Source organism: Stegostoma tigrinum, chromosome 40 (assembly GCF_030684315.1).
Source record: "Stegostoma tigrinum isolate sSteTig4 chromosome 40, sSteTig4.hap1, whole genome shotgun sequence".
Classification (NCBI taxonomy): Eukaryota; Metazoa; Chordata; class Chondrichthyes; order Orectolobiformes; family Stegostomatidae; genus Stegostoma; species Stegostoma tigrinum.
Window position 1 is genome coordinate 10147900 of NC_081393.1, and position 17934 is coordinate 10165833.

The 17934-nt window shown below is 43.2% G+C and overlaps 1 protein-coding gene across 1 annotated transcript; it reads right to left on the reverse strand.

Annotated features, from left to right (window-relative positions):
* Positions 1 to 1158: 1158 nt before the first annotated feature.
* LOC132206653 (meprin A subunit beta-like) lies at positions 1159 to 16226 on the reverse strand. Its single transcript, XM_059641165.1, has 10 exons — positions 16149 to 16226; positions 15555 to 15662; positions 15154 to 15215; positions 14684 to 14777; positions 12075 to 12192; positions 8262 to 8443; positions 7321 to 7402; positions 3961 to 4121; positions 1409 to 2056; positions 1159 to 1202 (listed from the first exon to the last, which is right to left on the reverse strand). The coding sequence occupies exons 1-10, from the start codon at positions 16162 to 16164 to the stop codon at positions 1159 to 1161; spliced, it is 1515 nt and encodes a 504-aa protein (XP_059497148.1). The 5' UTR covers positions 16165 to 16226.
* Between the last annotated feature and the right edge of the window lie 1708 nt (positions 16227 to 17934).

Consider the following 17934-nt stretch of genomic DNA (forward strand, 5'->3'; position numbering starts at 1 on the left):
GCGGGAGGAGTTGACACTGGCAGAGTGTCTGTAGGAGTTGTTGACACTGGCAGAGTGTCTGTAGGAGTCGTCGACACTGGCAGAGTGTCTGCGGAGGAAGTTGACACTGGCAGAGTGTCTGTGGAAGGGGATGACACTGGCAGAGTGTCTGCGGAGGAAGTCGACACTGGCAGTGTGTCTATGGAAGGGGACGACAGTGGCAGTGTGTCTATGGAAGGGGACGACACTGGCAGTGTGTCTGTGGGAGGAGTCAGCATTGGCAGAGTGTCTGTAGGAGTCGTCGACACTGGCAGAGTGTCTGCAGAGGAAGTAGACACTGGCAGAGTGTCTATGGAAGGGGACGACACTGGCAGTGTGTCTGCGGGAGGAGTCGACACTGGCAGAGTGTCTGTAGGAGTCGTCAACACTGGCAGAGTGTCTGTGGAGCAAGTTGACACTGGCAGAGTGTCTGTGGAAGGGGACGACACTGGCAGTGTGTCTGCGGGAGGAGTTGACACTGGCAGAGTGTCTGTAGGAGTCGTCGACACTGGCAGAGTGTCTGCGGATGAAGTAGACACTGGCAGAGTGTCTGCGGAGGAAGTAGTCACTGGCAGAGTGTCTGTGGGAGGAGTCGACACTGGCAGAGTGTCTGTAGGAGTCGTCAACACTGGCAGAGTGTCTGCGGAGCAAGTTGACACTGGCAGAGTGTCTGTGGAAGGGGATGACACTGGCAGTGTGTCTGCGGGAGGAGTTGACACTGGCAGAGTGTCTGTAGGAGTCGTTGACACTGGCAGAGTGTCTGCGGAGGAAGTAGTCACTGGCAGAGTGTCTGTGGGAGGAGTCAACATTGGCAGAGTGTCTGTAGGAGTCGTCAACACTGGCAGAGTGTCTGCGGGAGGAGTCGACACTGGCAGAGTGTCTGCGGGAGGAGTCGACACTGGCAGAGTGTCTGTGGGGGAGATGGACACCAACAGGTTGTCACCAGGTCGAGTGGATGCCTTCTCCCAACAAGCATGACCTCTGGTTTTCAGAAGAAAATGCATCTTTTTTTCATATGAGGACCCTACTAGCGCACTTCTCTGTGTGGCCATTCTGTTGGGAATCTCTGTGAAAAGAGTCTCAGGTACTCCTGTGGTTTCCTTTATCGAGACACTAGAATGCAGAGGCCTGGCTGGCATTTCAAACTGGCTGGCTGTATTCATCGATTTCAAGTGACCATTCTTCTGTGTGCCAGTGATCAGAGAATGAAAAGGTAATTTTTTTTTATGGCTCTGATTTGGAATTAGGTCAGGAATATTCAATGAATAACTTAAATTGATCAGCGTGGGAACAAGTACAACTGACGACAGAGTCTGATGAGTAACATTGCTGGTTTGTATATGTGCGTCTGGAAGATTAGGCCAGCTGACTGGTTGAAGACCTTGCTGACCAGTGGTCAATAAGTCAGCCAGAAACCGCACTGTCGCTTGAGTCTGGGTGTCAGATTTAACTGTGTGCAGAGATGCTGCCAATGGTTCAATCTTATCTGTTGGCTTTTGGCTGTGTGGATGCAAAACATGTTCCTTGGTACAGCATCTGACGCATGTTCTGGGGCAAAGTGCAGGTCCTTGACCTAGAGATCTCTGCGCCAGTGTGGGAGACATTGAATGCAGAGATGAGTCCATAGTCGCTGAGTTTGTCAACAGACTCTGAGCAAAAGGCAAACGTAGAAATGTCTTAGCCTCTCCTTTACTGACCTGAGCCCTAACAGGCCTGCTCTGGTCCCCCGATGCTTCAGTGGCTGATTCCTTGAATGCTGTGATGAAAGAAGTATTGTAGACTTCAGGCCCTGACTTAGTCAGTCGACTAATAGGTGCACACTTGCGTAGGAGAATGCATTTGGGATATTCATGCACAATGGCCGTACTTTGATCCACTGTGGACCCATTCCCACGCAAACTCACCACCTGCTGTTCTGGCATATGAACTCTCACTTTAGCTGTTTCAGGAGAGATATTCAAAAGAGGTTTTAATCTCTCTGCTTCTTTGGTTCTTCCAAGTTCACGCAAGGAACCACTTTCATTGAGCAAAGGAAGACCTAAGGTGTTTTGGGTGGGATGGGGTGGAAGGAAAGGGAACAATTTAAATCAGGATTTACAACTTTAAAATGTCAGGTGTTCAGGTATCACATGTTAAGAGACAATGCAGAAGGAAACAACTCAATCCACAATATCCATGATGGAGCTCTGTATCAGCAGTCCCTGGACATGAGGAGGAAGCTTGCCACAGAGTATATCGTGCGTAAAAAACAACTGCACAGCAGGTGGGGCAGTTGTGGCACAGCAACCATCACATGGTTCTGGCAGGCCAAGAAACATATCCACTCTTCCTGCCAGCTCTATGTGCTTTGAAAGGATTTTTAAGTTGCCATTCAATCTGTTTCAGCCACCTTTCCAACTTAGCTCCAGACCTGGTGGCAATGGAATTTATCTGATTCGTTCCATTCCCCGGCTTATTGTCCATAGCTCAGTAATAGTTTCTCCATTCAAATATTTTTCCAGTTCTCTTCTAAATGCTACCCTTGGATCTGCTTCCACCACCGTTATGCAAACATTCAAGATCATCACCCAATGCATTTAAAAGAAACATCGAACTGTTCCTCACCTTAGCTCTTCATCGCTACCTTCACTCTGTGTTTTCTGATCATCAATCGACCATTTTAACAACCGGTCCTCATTTGTAACATCAAGACCCTCCCCACTATTGAACACTTAACCAAGTCTCTTTTGCTCCAAAAGGCACAACCCCAGCAGCTTCAATCTGAAGCAGAGTGGTAAAGGCAGCCACTCAGTGCAGAGAAGAAGAAACACTGACCAGAGAACTTGCATATTCTTCTATCACAGCATCATCAGGACTCATGAAGATGGAAGTGGGCCAGAGCACCCTCTCCCTCAATGCAGGCAAGTGGACCAAGTTAATAATCAAAAATAATTATGTCCACATACATAGAAAGAGAGACTTGACCAATCCAGACAGAAAGCTGTGACTCAAGGCTGTTGTGTGAAGGACATGCGTTGGAATTGAAAGGAATGTGCTGAACCACAGCTCCTGATATGTCACTGATATTAAACAGTGAAAACCAAATCAGCAATCCTCTTCAAAAGGCATTTAAATCTTCAGACAAAGTTTTCTACTATTTTTGTTTGAACATAAGAATGTTTGTTATGGGATCACGACCTTCTTACGCAGAAAGACTTCTGTATCTGCAATCTCGAAACACATACAAGCAGCAGACTGTACCAACACTGAGATATATCTACATACCATTCTCCTTGTCCAATGTCATTTTTATCAGACAGATAAAAGGATTCACTGTTCATTGAAGAACAGATGGACACTACCCACCTACCTAGCTAGGATAAGAGACATTGTCAAACTGCAAAGCCAAGAATCACGAATATTCCATCCCTGATCACATGAGGGTCAATGAATGTGAACCTAATTTGATAGATTCTTCAGATGGCTCTTTGATTGAAACCTTCTCTTGTGCATATCGTGGCAAAACAATCACTCCCTCAGGCTGCAACTCCAGGTTCTTTGCTTAAAACTGGAACAAGCTCCCACAAAAGCCTTTTAAAAACTTGTGGATCACATGGATGCTTATCAAAGACATGACAGATCCAGGTCTAATTCAGGAACACTTAAAGAAACATAAGATTTGGTGGGAAGAACCTAAATAACCATCAGCAATGCACTGACAGCAAAAATGATTTAATTCCCACCCTCGCAAATAAAGGATTCAGGGGCAAGCAGAAAGCCGGTGCCAGGTGAGAAAAATCACTCGAAATCTGTGACACCAAGTGGGAGCTGAACAGAAAAATCCAAAAAAGTGCCTTTTAATGCAAATCTGCTGTGATCATTAACAAAAACCAGCGGAAACTTTGATTTCTTCCTTGTTTCTCACACAGGTTGAAGAAGATTGAGACTTATTCACAGTCTTACGTTTCAAAACATTGGCCTTATCTTTGAGGTGCATGGTGCAGTTGTACAGTCGATTGATCTTCAACAAGTCGAGCTCACTCAGACGAATTCGCTGGCCAATCATAATATCTGTTTCTATTAGAGGTCTCAGGGTTGGCTGTCCATTCTTGGAAAATGCAGTCCTACAATTGAGTAAAAATTATACTGTATATTAAATCATGCCTGATGACTGAAAACTTGCATATAATCACACCAACACTTTATAACAAGTCCTAAGGGCCTCACAGGAGTGTTATCAAATAAATTTTGAAACCAAGACACATGATAAGCTGTGACAGTCAACAGAATTATCGTCATCAAGGCCCACAGCAGAGGAAAAGGATCCTGAGGCCACTGGGTCCATGCTGGTCAAAAACTACCAGCTAACTATTCACAGGGATAATGGGAACTGCAGATGCTGGAGAATCCAAGATAACAAAGTGTGGGGCTGGATGAACAGAGCAGGCCCAGCAGCATTTCAGGAGCACAAAAGCTGACGTTTTGAGCCTAGACCGCTCTCTGATGAAGGGTCTAGGCTCGAAACGTCAGCTTTTGTGCTCCTGAGATGCTGCTTGGCCTACTGTGTTCATCCAGTTACACACTTTGTTAGCTAACTATTCTCATCTCATTTTCCAGCACTTAGCCCAGAGTTGTATGCCTTGGCATCACAAGAGTACCTCTGAACACTTCTTTAATGTTTTGAGAGCTTCTGCCTCTTAGGCAGTACTCAGGCAGTAGGTTCCAGGTTCCCAGCAACCTCAGGGTGAAAACTTTTTTCCTCACACCCTCTGAAATATCATGCCCCCTAACCTTAAATTTATGCCCCCGGTCACTGATCCGATTCATCACGGGGAGAAGTTTCTTCCTATCAACCCTGTTTATGCCCCTCATGAATTTATGAATCTCAATTTTGTCACCCTCAGTCTCCTCTGCTTCAAGGAAAACAACCCAAGTCTGTTCAATCCCTCTTCCTATCTAAACATCTCCAACCCAGGCAACATCCTGGTCAGTCTCTTCTGCACCCTCTCCAGTGTAATCACCTCACTCCTAAAATTTGGATTCCAGAACTGCACACAATACTCAAAATGCAGCCGAACTAATCTTTTAGACAGTTCCAGTATCATCTCCCTGCACTTCAACTGTATGCCTCAGCTATGAAAGGTGAGTATCCCAAATGCCTTCTTAACCACTTAATATTCCTGTCCTTCCACCTGAAGGGACCGCTGGGCACGCACACCAAGGTCCCTCTGATCCACCTTGGGTGCTAGCTAAGGTTCCACTGTTAATCCTGTATTCCCTTGCTTTTTTTGTGGTGTCCAAGTGCATTGCCTCATGTTAAATGATCTGGATTAAATTCTATTTGTCAATGATCAACCCATCTAACCAGCACCTTCCTATTCTTCAGTAATCTATGGTTTACCTCTTCACAATTTACCACCAATTTTCATATCATCTGCAACTTTAACGATAAACTCTCCTGCATTCAATCTAAATCAAATATATTTATCACAAACAGCAAGGGCATCAACACTAATCCCTGTGGAACCCCCACGGGACACAGGTTTCCTACGACCCTCCACTTCCTATAACTTGGCCAACTGCAGATTCAAGTAGCCAAGTTCCCCTGGATTCCATGGACTCTGAGATTTGCTTTCAGTCTCCCATGTGGCACTTTATCTGAGGCCTTGTTGAAGTCCAAGCAAACAACATTGGATGCACTGCCCTCATCTACATACCTGGTTACCTCTGAAAAATTCAACCGAGGTAGTCAGACATGAGCTCTCTTCAACAAAACCAATATGACAGTTCTTCTGTAATCCCTACTCTCCAGATGCAGATTGATTCTGACCCTCAGAACTGCTTCCAATAGTTTCCTTACCAGACGTTAGAATGATTGGCCTGTAGTTTGGTTTCTCCCTTGCCCCCTTATTGAATAACAGTACTACATTGGCTGTCCTCCAGCCATGTGGCACCTCTCCTGTGGCCAGACAGGCACTCAAAATTATTCCCGACTATTTCCTCGCTTGCTTTGCTCAACAACCTGGGTTACATTTCTTCAAACCCTGGAGATTTATCTACTTTTAAACCTGCCAGAATCTCATCTCTGCTGTGCTGATTTCTTTAGGCAAATCAAAGTTCTTCGACCTGCTTTCTCCTTCCACGCTATCCCTCTCATTCGTGAACACCAACACAAAACATTCATATGGAACCTGCTTATGTCCTCTTGCCCCATGCACAAATTACTAGTGCAATCCTGAATGACTCTACTCTTTCCCTAGTTCCCTCTCCAACTGTAATGTACTTGTAAAATAACTTAGTTCTTTCCTGCATTTTATGTGCTATTATCTTTTCATGCCCCTTTATGCTCTCCTAATTTCCTTTTTAACTTTTCCCCTTATTCATTATGTACTGCTCCAGGGTTTCTTCAAAAGCTTGCTCAAAGGGGGAGATTTGAAGAAATACTTTATAAATGAGCAGTAAGGTAGATGTTTAGGGAAGGAATTCAAAAACTCTGAGCTCATGTTTAAACATAGAATCCCTACAGTGTGGAAACAGGGCATTCAGCCATCAAGTCTACACTGACCCTCCAAAGAGCATCCCATTCAGATCGACCCTAAGCCAGAACCCTGCATGTCAGTTGGCTAGCCCATCTAGCCCCCACACCCCTGAACACTACGGGCAATTTAGCATGGCCAATCCACCTCAGCTGCACACCTTTGGACTGTGGGAGGAAACTGGAGCACCCGGAGGAAACCCAGGCAGACACTGGGAGAAGGTGCAAACTCCACACAGACAGTCGCCCGAAGGCGGAATCAAATCCCAGTCCCTGGCGCTGTTAGGCAGTAGTGCCAACCACTGAGCTACCGTGCTGCCCACAAGCAACGGGAAGTGGTGCAGCAATGAAAACCAAGGATGTCGAAGAGGCAGAATTGGTGAAGTGAAGAGAGTTTGGAGAGTTTTGGGGCTGGAGGGAGCAGGTAAACCCATGAGGAAATCTGAAAACAACAATGAACAGTCTTTCCCAAAAAAAAAGCTGTTTGTCCAGGGGCTATCATCAGCCAGCTAACACAAGGGTGGTGAATGAATAGATTTGCTGTCATTTAAAATACTAACAGAAGTTTTGGATAAGTTCAAGTTTACAGAAAATGCAAGGTTGTGGCTGACATGCAGAATAAGAGTCGCAGAAATTGCAAAAACTGCGTCTCATTTCAAGGCTATGCAGCAGACGTGAATGCGAAGCAAGTCCCAGGGATGCTGTTCAGGCTGCTACTCCTCCACGTCAAGGTAGAGAGAGAGAGACGGAGAGAGAGAAGTGGCTCACCAACTCGGCACCATTCTCACCTGCTGTAGTGCAAAATGGAGCCATAATCATATTTGGTCTCCAGATTGTTGGTGTTTTGTTTCAAGAAATTATGTTCATAACCTGAAACAGAAGCCAGGGAGTCAGTGGTACACACAAGAGCGAAACACAGCTACACTTCTTTGAGACATTTTTGTCATTTAGCATGTTCTGGTCAACTAATGAAAACACTCCACTAAAAATCATTGAGCATCCATCATGTCAACAAATTTATTCCGGTCTAGTAGCTGGAACTTTAATCACTCTGCCCTTTCAGCAGAACCTACGGACAGTGATTAATCCAGTTTATAGCAGTTTTTTATTCAGATTCACAGACCTTGTTGAAATGTTTGATTGGTAAAAAGCTGCTTTACCTTTCTCAGGCTGCACTTCTAAAGAGGGGTGTGAAAGCAAATACCACACTACTGGGGCAGATCATCGCTTTACGAATTCTTCCTCGAGGAAATGGAGGGATTGATCTGATAGAAATCTTCATGATTATAACATGGTTTGATGGGGCAGCGGTGGAAAAGGTAGTTCTAATTGCAAACAGAAATATAAGTAAGGAACATAAATGCATGATAATTGAAGTAAATATCGAATTCAGGAAATATTTCGGTATCCATTTGGAATGAGCAACCATAGGTATCACTCACGCAAATACTTGAGATGCATTTCAGGGAATCCAGATGAAAAGGGAAAAAAGAAAAGGATGATATGTTGGCAGATTTCTTTGAAGAAGGGCAGGAGAAGGCTCACAGAGGGCATATCACAGGCTTGGACCTGTTGGCCCAAATGCCTGTCTGTGTGCTGTGAATTCTTTTCATGGTCCTCTGGCAGTGAAATCCTATGAGCTTGCTTTAAGGTTTAACTTGCTACCGACAAGGAGGTTACACACATTTGTATCAAGCGGCAAAGAGTGAAGGGGAAGAAAATGCTTTACCAGGCCATACATTCTTCCACTCAATCTTGATGTATTTGCCTCGGTCGCTCCTCGCATGTTCATGCCAGAAGCCAAGTGCATGCATAATCTCATGTTCAACAACACCTTTCCCCTTCTTCAAGCACTGGTGATTCAGTGACATGACCTGCATTCCACCAACACGGCCGACAGATGAGTAACACCTAAGTGACAGAAGTAAACGTTCATTAACATATTGACAAAACTGAAACAACAACTAATGTCTGAGGCAAAAAAAACCTCATTGGTTTTGAGACATTTTGGGACAAACAAAGGTTATGAAAAGCATTTGTTAAATCCAAAATTTTGCTTTTAATAATTCATTTCAGAGTAAATTCTTGGCTCGTTTTTACTGAACCAGCAGCCTTCCTAATTTGTGTAATGTCATGTGATCTGATATTGAGCCCACATGACCATATGATATTTGAGTGAACTGAGGTCATTCAGCACATGGAATCTGCTCCACCACTCAATTGTGACTGATGTGTTTCTGAACACTATTCGTCTGCTTCTCTCAGAAGCCTACATCCCCTCTCTAATCAAGAAGCTATCCATCTCTGTCTTAAAGACACTCAATGACATGGAATTCACAGACCTCTGAGGCAATGAATCCCACTGATTCATCAGCCTCTGGCTAAAGAAATTCCTCCTCATCTCAATTCTGAAAGGTCATTTCCTTCACTCTGAGGCTGTGCCTTCAGGTCCTGGTCCCTCTAATGAAAACATTTTCTATGCATTCACTTCAGGGCCTCTCAGTATTCTGTAACTTTCAATTACATCCCTTCTCATCCTTCTAAATTCCATCAAGCACAGACCCACAGACCTAAACTGCTCTGAATATGACAAGCCCTTCATCCCCAGGATCATTCTTGTAACCTCCCTGGACCCCCTTCAAGGCCAGCACATCCTTCCAAAACTACTCACAGCATTCCAAGTACCTCTCTCTGACACTCCCAGAGTCCTCAACCACTCCTCATTTGACAAGCCCTTCATTCTCAGGATAATTCTTGGAAACGTCCGCTGGACCACTTCCAAAGCTAGCACATCCTTCCTTAGATACAGGGCCCACAACCGCTCTTAATATTCCAAATCCAGTCTCACCAGAGCCTAATACAGCCTCGGCACCAAATCTCTGCTCTTACATTCTAGCCCTCTCAAAATAAGTGTGAGCACTGTATTTGCCTTCACAGCTGCCAAGTCAACCTGCATGGTAGCCTTAAGCAAATCCTTAAATCAGACTTTACCCATTTAGAAAAGAGTCTAACCCTCTTCATTCTATCATAATTCCTTCATCCAGATCATTAATGTATAATGTGAAAAGTTGTGTTCACAACACAGATATCCACAGAACTCCACTCATTACCAGATGCCATCCTGAAAAAGACCCCTTTATCCCCAAAATCTGTCTTCTGCCAGTCAGCCAATGCTCGATCCATGACAGTCGTTCACCCTGAACACCATGGACTCTTATCTTATTTAGCAACCTTCTGTGTGGCAACTTGTCAAAGGCCTTCTGGAAATTCAAACATATCAAGTTTGGCTCTCTTTTGTCGAACTTGATTGCTATCTCCTCAAAGAATTCTAACAGATTCGTCAGGAATGACCTCCTTTGATGAAGCCACATACTCCCAAGTACTCCACAAACTCATCTTTCATAATGGACTCTAAAGTCTGACCAAAGACCAAGTTCAGTATAACTGGCTTATAATTTCTCGTCTTTTGTGAATTAACTCTGCAGAGGCTGGTATCCCCTCACTGAGTCACCCTAATTTACACATGCATGATACGTGACGCTGGTCTGGTTTTCTCAGAGCCAGCTCTCAGAGTGAGCACAATCACTGATGCTCCCATTTATAACCGAGAGGCAAAACTCCCTGACTGAACCAGACTAACAGCCCCAATCAGGGAACTCAGATTCTATGAGGTCCACCTGGCTGATCTCATTACAATCACTACATCTTGTCTCCTTGCCATCTTAAACAGAGGTGTGAGATTAGCCATTTTTCAGTGCTCAGGATCCTCCCTGATTTCAGTGATTCCTTCCGGAATGATCACCATGAAAGCCTTCACAATCTCCTCAGCTATCCTCTCAGATTGGTGCAGTCCAACTGGTTGAGGTGATTTAACCATCTTCAGGCTTTTCAGCTTCTCCAGCACCTTCTCTTCAGTGATGACAACTACTCTCATCTCTCGCCCTGACTGTCTTCAAGTTCTGGTCTGTGACTGGTGTCTTCCAGCTGGAAGACTATAATACAACCTGTTCAGTTCCTCTGGGACTTCTTTGTACTCCATTACAGCCGTTACTCAACTGTTATACCTTTACATTTGATTCAATCGTGTCCCTCTCAAACTGCACAGTGAATTCTATAATACCGTGGTCACTGTCTTCAACAGGTTTCTTCACCTTAATGTTCCCAAGAGAGCTGCCTCACTACACAACACCAAATGCAGAAGTGCCTTTTCACGAGGGGGTTCCACCACATTCTGCTCCTACAAACCATCTCCTAGATGTTCCGCAAACTTCTTGACTCGGGATCCTCTATCAATCTGATTTTCTGAGACTACCTCCATACTTAGGTCCCCCATGATTCTTCAGATAATGTCTTTCATACATGCCTTTTCTATCTCATGATTTATTTTCTGCCCCACATCCTGACAACTATGAGGAGGGCAATATGTAAGACGCATCAGGATCCTTTTCCCCTTACAGCTCCTCAACTCTACCCACATAGATTCTACACCTTCTGACTCTAGTCTTGCAATCATCTTAGCTGGACTTCTGATTAACAAGGCAACACCACCCACTTTGCCCATCTTCCTGCCCTTTTGATAGGACACTTATTGTTGGATATTTAGTTCCCAGTCCTGATCCCCTTGTAGCCATGTCTCTGATGCCCACAATTGGGTAACCTCCAATTTCAATCTGTGCGACAAGTTCACTTATCATGTTTGCTATACTGTGCATATTGACGTACAACATCTTCAGTGCTATGTTGACCATCCCAGTTCTGATAGATGCCCCTTATCTGCTGAGCCTGTAGTTAGATTCTTGACATTGTCCACACACTCTGTCCTCTTACTTGCTCTGGAAACTTCAAGAACTGGTACTGAGGCCTCCCTCACTTTAACTCGTCTGAAGTTCCTGTGGCCACCTCATTTAGCCTTCCCACTAGGATCCTGGTCCCAGGATCAGATGGAGGCTATCCTGTCGGTACTGTTCCCTCCTGTCTCAGTAATGATACCAGTACCTCACAAAGTGGAACCCCTCTTACCCACACCTCAGGGTGGGCCGGTGGCTCAGTGGTTAGCACTGCTGCCGCACAGTGCCAAGGGCCTGGGTTCGATTCCACCCTTGGGTTACTGTCTGTGTGGAGTGTGCATGTTCTCCTTGGGTCTGCATGCTTCCTGTGGGTACTTTGGACTGTGCGAGGAAACCAAAGATGTGAAGGCTAGGTGGATTGGCCATGCTACATTGCCCGTAGTGTCCAGGGATGTGCCGGCTGGGTGGATTAGCCATGGGAAATGCAAGATTACAGGGATAGGGTATGGGGTTGGATCTCGGTGGGATGTTCTTCAGAGGGTTGGAGGGGCTCGAAGGGCCAAATGGTCTGCTTCCACACTATGGATTCTATGACTAGTTGCGACCTCACTGTTCCTGACTACTTAACTGCATTGCTCAGGAATTCAAGCAGTGAGGTTGAAGTATCACCCAGCTCAGCTGCAGGGAGTCATGTCACAAATGAGAAAGAACATTTATCGGGACAGTTATACTGTGGTCCCACATGCTGTACCCACCCGTGAATGGGTTGAATGGAAATAAAATCCTTCTCATCACTGTGAGGCACAAAGTGTACACACGTGAATTTCTCAAAGTCTTTGAAACCTCGACTGATGGAGCTCCAAGTTTCCTCATCTGAAGAGGAAAAAAGAATTAAATAAGGAAAATATGAACAGAAACACGCTGGACACCATTTATCATCTGAAAAGGGAAAAAGGAACCTTGTTTTTTACAGAACATTTTCACATGCAGAATTGCCAGACTCGCAAGACATTCAGAACGAAATTTATGAAAGCAGTAATACAGTGAACATCCAGAAGGCCCATGCTAAATTGCTCCTTAGTGTCCAGGGATGTGCAGGCTATATCAGTTAGCCATGGTAAATCTAGGTTATGGAGATAAGTTGGGGGGCAGGATCTAGGTGGAATGCTATTCAAAGGGTCAGTGCAGACTCGAAGGGCCAAATTGCTTCTTTCCGCACTGAAGGGTTTCTACGTTTAATGATTCTAAGTTTGCTCGACCATTCAATACAATCATGAGTGAAGCTGAACCCTAAACATTTTTTCCAATCTGCTCCCTAGATACTTATTTCCCCAGAAACACATGACCATCTCAGCATTAGAGATATTGAACAATGGAGTAAACCATTTAACTGATTTAATCAATCCCTAATCCTGAGAATGTGTGCAAGCTCTTGTTTCATCAGCCAAGAGATACAACTTCTCAGTATCTATTCCAGCAAAGTTCCCAGGGTCTTTTACTTTTCTATAAAATCACCTCTCTTCCTTCTGACTTTCCAAGAATGTTGGCTCATTTAAATCCTTTCTCATCACAGGACGACCCCATCTCCTAGGAAACATACTGCCTCCAATGCAAGTATTCCTTCAGGATGGAGACTAAAGCCATGCATAGTTTTGCAGATATGGTGTCATTAAGCACTGTACAAATGCAGCAGGGATTTTATTCTTATTTTCACTTTTATGTATTCTATTTTTATCTTGAATTCACTTGCAAGAAAGGCGAACATGTCATTTACCTTCCTTATTCATTGTTGTGCCTGCATGCTAACTTTATTTGTCTTGTATATGTATACCTAAGTCTGATACCAACAATACTTATAAGTTCCATGTCTTTTAAAAAATATTTTGCTGTTACATCCTGAGAACAGAAGTGAATAACTTCACACTTTCCTTTATTATATTCCAGGTGCCACCTTGAGACCGACTTACTCAAGATGAGTATATGTCTTTGAAGCCTCTTTATGTCCACTGAGCTCTGCATGTTCAGTAAACTATCCTACTCGTCACATTTTCAAATTCATTTGGCAAAACATAAATTCCCTTCAGAGAAACAATACTGGCTGAATATGATGGTTCTCCATGTGCATTGGTTGGATCTTTCTCAAAAGTTCCAGCACTTTCTCGATGACTCCCATCAGAATAACTGGCTTGCAGTTCCCTGTTTTCTATCTGCTGGATTTGATGAATCATTAGTGCATAAACTAAAAATTCCTGTCCATGAAACATGCGCTTACTCAATGAACAGCTTATCAATGGGGGACAGATGTATGCACTGTGATGAACAAGCATCAGGATGGCTGACAAAGGAGATCTTTTAACATCATTTTTAGCTGTTTCATTAATAAATTAAAAGCTTATTCACAGGTCAATTCAGAGTCAATTCATCTCTGTCAATTTTCATGTTAGAGATCATTATCCCATGAGTTGCGGAAAGAGCAAGGGTGTGAGACAAGGGCTTAGTTAGACCAGTCCCTGTCGCCCAATAAAATTCATTGTTGAGGCTTTCTCCAAAAGTCCAAATTGATTCAATTGAGCCTTGTACAGCAGGGGAATCCCAAGTACCCTGTCTTCCTGGTGTTCAATGAGCTATTTTACAAGCATGTACAGTGTTACACGAGTTACTGCTTTAAACAGAGTAACATTGGCTGAATTTCTATTCTTGACTGGTCATTCACTTTTACTGGAAAATGTGGATGCTGCACAAGAACAGCAGTCACACTTAGCTGTGATGTTCCAAAAACTGACCATTATTTCAACAATTCATGTCTCAGAAAAAAAAGAGAAATTGGCAAAATTGAAGATTTGAAAGAAGGGATTCAGGGCAAATGTCTGAAGTTGCAGCACATCCCCAGCAGAGAGTGAAAAACCTCTTCTGTCAATAATCTGAAAAATGAATGGTCATTTGACTGAGAAACTGGACAGGAACTCACACGCACATTGAAAAATCTGAACAGGGCAGACCACGTGACAAGTGGGAGAAAATCTGAGAACTGTTATTTACGAAACAGCTGAAAACATACAAAGGTGAGAGTCACTAGGATTCTCACATACTACCAGCATCAGCATTCGGATGTTGGGATGGGTACTGATGAACTGAGAATGGAAGAATTCTTGTTTCTGTCCATCTCAGTGAGTCCATTGAGGCTGTACAGCTGGAAGACCAGCTGCTGGATTTCCACATAAGAATGACTGAAAGCATCAGCACGTGAAATCAGTCACAACTGAGCTATTCTGAGCCAATTATGAGCAACACCAAAGGTTTTCCAGCTAGCTTTTTTCAAAAGAAGACAAATGATTTTTAACCCAAGTTTTCAGGCAGAACTCACCGTATTGTTGTGATATTTCATATGGAATTCTCACTACGCCATCTGGCGATTTCTGCCATGTCTTGGTATCAGACACCACAGCATTTCTCCATAGCTGATTGAAGGGGTAAAGAAGATAGTAAGTTGTGTGCACACAGCATCTCAAAGATGGGATACACATGCAATACAAGAACAATGTACCAGAGATATAAGCTTTAAAACTAATAAACATGTTGCCTCACTATCAAAATATTGCAGAATCCCAAGAATCATCATGAGTGCATCTATTAAGTCATCAGTAATGTGGAAACAATCAAACTTTAAGAGGCAAAAAATAAACATCAAGTTGCACCAAAATCTAAGACACTTTCTAGAACAAAATATAATCAGTGTCAACACAGTATATAATGCACTCTCTCACAGTTAGAAGGGGTCATGGAGCATCCTGCATTCATCGGTAAAAAACTGAAATACAACTGAAAGGAACTTACAGGTTTGACAATGTCACCTTCAATGAGGAAGTTCCTCCATGGCTTTTCATATCGAAATATTCCTATAAGCAGGAGAGCAAATGTTCATAGCTTGATCCATCAGCCCAATCAAGATGCTGTATCAAGCAGCCAGTGTCAAGAAGACAATTACAGTACTAACACAGTAATTTACAACATGGCAATGCAATTAAACATGTCGATTGATTTTGAACTGCTGCAAAAAAATCTATACTTGGGGAGTGGACAAATTTCTATTTCATTGTTGGGCAAGTTGCAGTGGAGGGGAGTTTGGAAAGAGAGATCGATCTCTGGAAGTCATACAGTTAAAGGAGTGCCTGGCAGCTACTGAAGAACAGTTTCAAGACAGTGAAGTATAGCAAGATGTTAATTCAGGAACTTACGCTGGTTAATCCTGACAATTGCATCCTCTGCTGTAACGACTGTCTTGGTTTGAACAGTATCCAGAAGAAAGCTGTTGTTTTGCTTCTTAACCTCGCTCTGTCTGACTGCTGCAGTATTTACAGAGACAGTTGTTACAACAGAGAGATTAGAATATCTTGCTCATAGGACAAAGTGAAAAGAAAACCGCCACTACCTTTCAGTACAACAGCCAAGATGAGAAACAGGAATTGCCACTCTCTGTTCTTTAAACTCATGACTCAGCAGAAATATCAAAAATTGGTATTCAGCATCAGCAGCTTCTAGAAACATCAGGAGGCAGTAAAAAATTAACGAACAAAGGAACCAAAGCATGTTGGCATTCTGCAACACTTCTAAATAGTTGGACCAAGCTGACAAATGCGCTTAGACATTTTATCAAAGCCATTTCCACCAATCAACTGTGGACTGGTGCAGTATCTATGTTATAACTTGTTCAGAGCACAACTTGTTCAAAATGGCTGGTCATACCAGCATCTTGCTCACATGCATGATAAAAAATCTGTTTTGACTTCTTTTTTTCTGTACAGCTACATAAACAAATCAACTACACATACCACTTTTATTCCTCATAGGCTTAGTATACCCATTCTCTGTGACTTTCCTCCCTCAGTTCATGGCAAATAAAACCCAACGTGGTCAGAGCGGGGTAATGAATAAACCATGCACACACAGCTAGCTTGCAGCACTGAGTTACAGAAAGTAAGGGAAAAGTTACTATTTGGGAAGAGGCGGAGGCAGAGAAAACCAAAAAGCAAGAACCCTAATCTGAAATATGTGCTGAATGTACAATGTTTTGTTAACTGACTGCGTTATATCACTGTGTTGACCCAAATTGCTGAAAGCATTTTAAAAATGAGGAGGCATTTTATTTTGACATTGAAAAGAGCAAACAACAGCAGAGTTGCTTATTGGCAGCACAGCCTGGTTGCAACACATTTGGAACTGGACAGATAGTAGCTTCTAACTTCTCAAACATAAAACAATGATATTCTTCAACCCAAGTGGAACTTGATCTCACAAACTCAATTCCAGCATAGAAGTCTGTTTATTGACTTTAAAAATCCAGAATGAAATGTGTCACCCCAGTTCTCACTGATCTACACTGATCCCCAGTGTAGCTCAATTTTAATATTTTTGTTCTTGTTTTCAAATTGTTCCATGTGCCCTCCCTGTCTCTGTAATCACATCCAGTCCTACCATCCAACAAAATCTCTGCATGCCTCCAATTCTTGCACCTTAATCCAGCCCCTCATATATCACTTCACAACTGGCTCATGTGTTCAGCTGCCGACATACTAAACTCTTGAATTCCCTCTTTCTGAGCCTTTAAGATGATTCCTAAGACTGACTGTAATCATTCAACTTTTGACCATTTGCTCTAATGCCTCATTTGAAGCACTTTGGAGTGTTTCCTTTATTGAACATTTTTCACTGAGAGAAATTTTTCAGCTTATTTGACACAGTGAGCATGAGGCATTCATCAATGCAAATTAGCATACTCACCTCCCCTGTATGGGATAATGTTTGGTAAAATAACACAACAGTCAAGTTGGGATTTGAATCTATCCCTGTAGTTCAACGTTTCTTTTGTTGGCTCATTCCCACAATACTTCGTCTTCAATATCTCCTTTGCTTTCCACTGATTAGAATGAGACACACTATTGAAGTGGAATGTTTGCTGAGCATTCTTCAATTCTTCCAAGCCTTGCTCTAGATGTATAATGGGGTTTTGGCATCCACCTTTTGAGATGACTGACCTGTGGTAATTTGACATGTTAAAAGTGCTGCATTCACTGACATCTCTTGATTTAGGAACTTTACCCTCCGCTATTTTGTCATTTTTCAAGGAATATGTATGGTTTGGAGAATGTGGGCCAGAAGCAGGCAGGTGGGACTAGTTTAGTTTGGGATATGTTTTGCATAGACTGGTTGGACCAAAGGGTCTGTTTCCATGCCGTTTCACTTTATGACTCTGCCTGCCTAGTATGCTCGCTCTGCTGCTGGTGCACCATTTTACATGCCAGTCCTTTAAAATGAATGGTTTCTCTAATTTTTGTCTAAAATCTGTGGCCATGTGAAAAAATTTTTAGAATCATAAAGTCACTTGCCTTTGTTACAGTGATGAATCACTTGCAACGAGTACGATTGTGCACAGAGGAATTTCTGTGTCACTGATCGTGGATTTTGTGGGTCGTTGTGTGGCTGATGAGTGTGTCCTTGAGTTGCATGTCCAACCACACTGGCAAGTGATTCCCAAAGGTGAAATTGGTCACTCACCTTGAGATCATGGGCAATCCTTTCTCCAGTTCCTTTTCCATACTTCCTCTTGCCTCTAGGTAT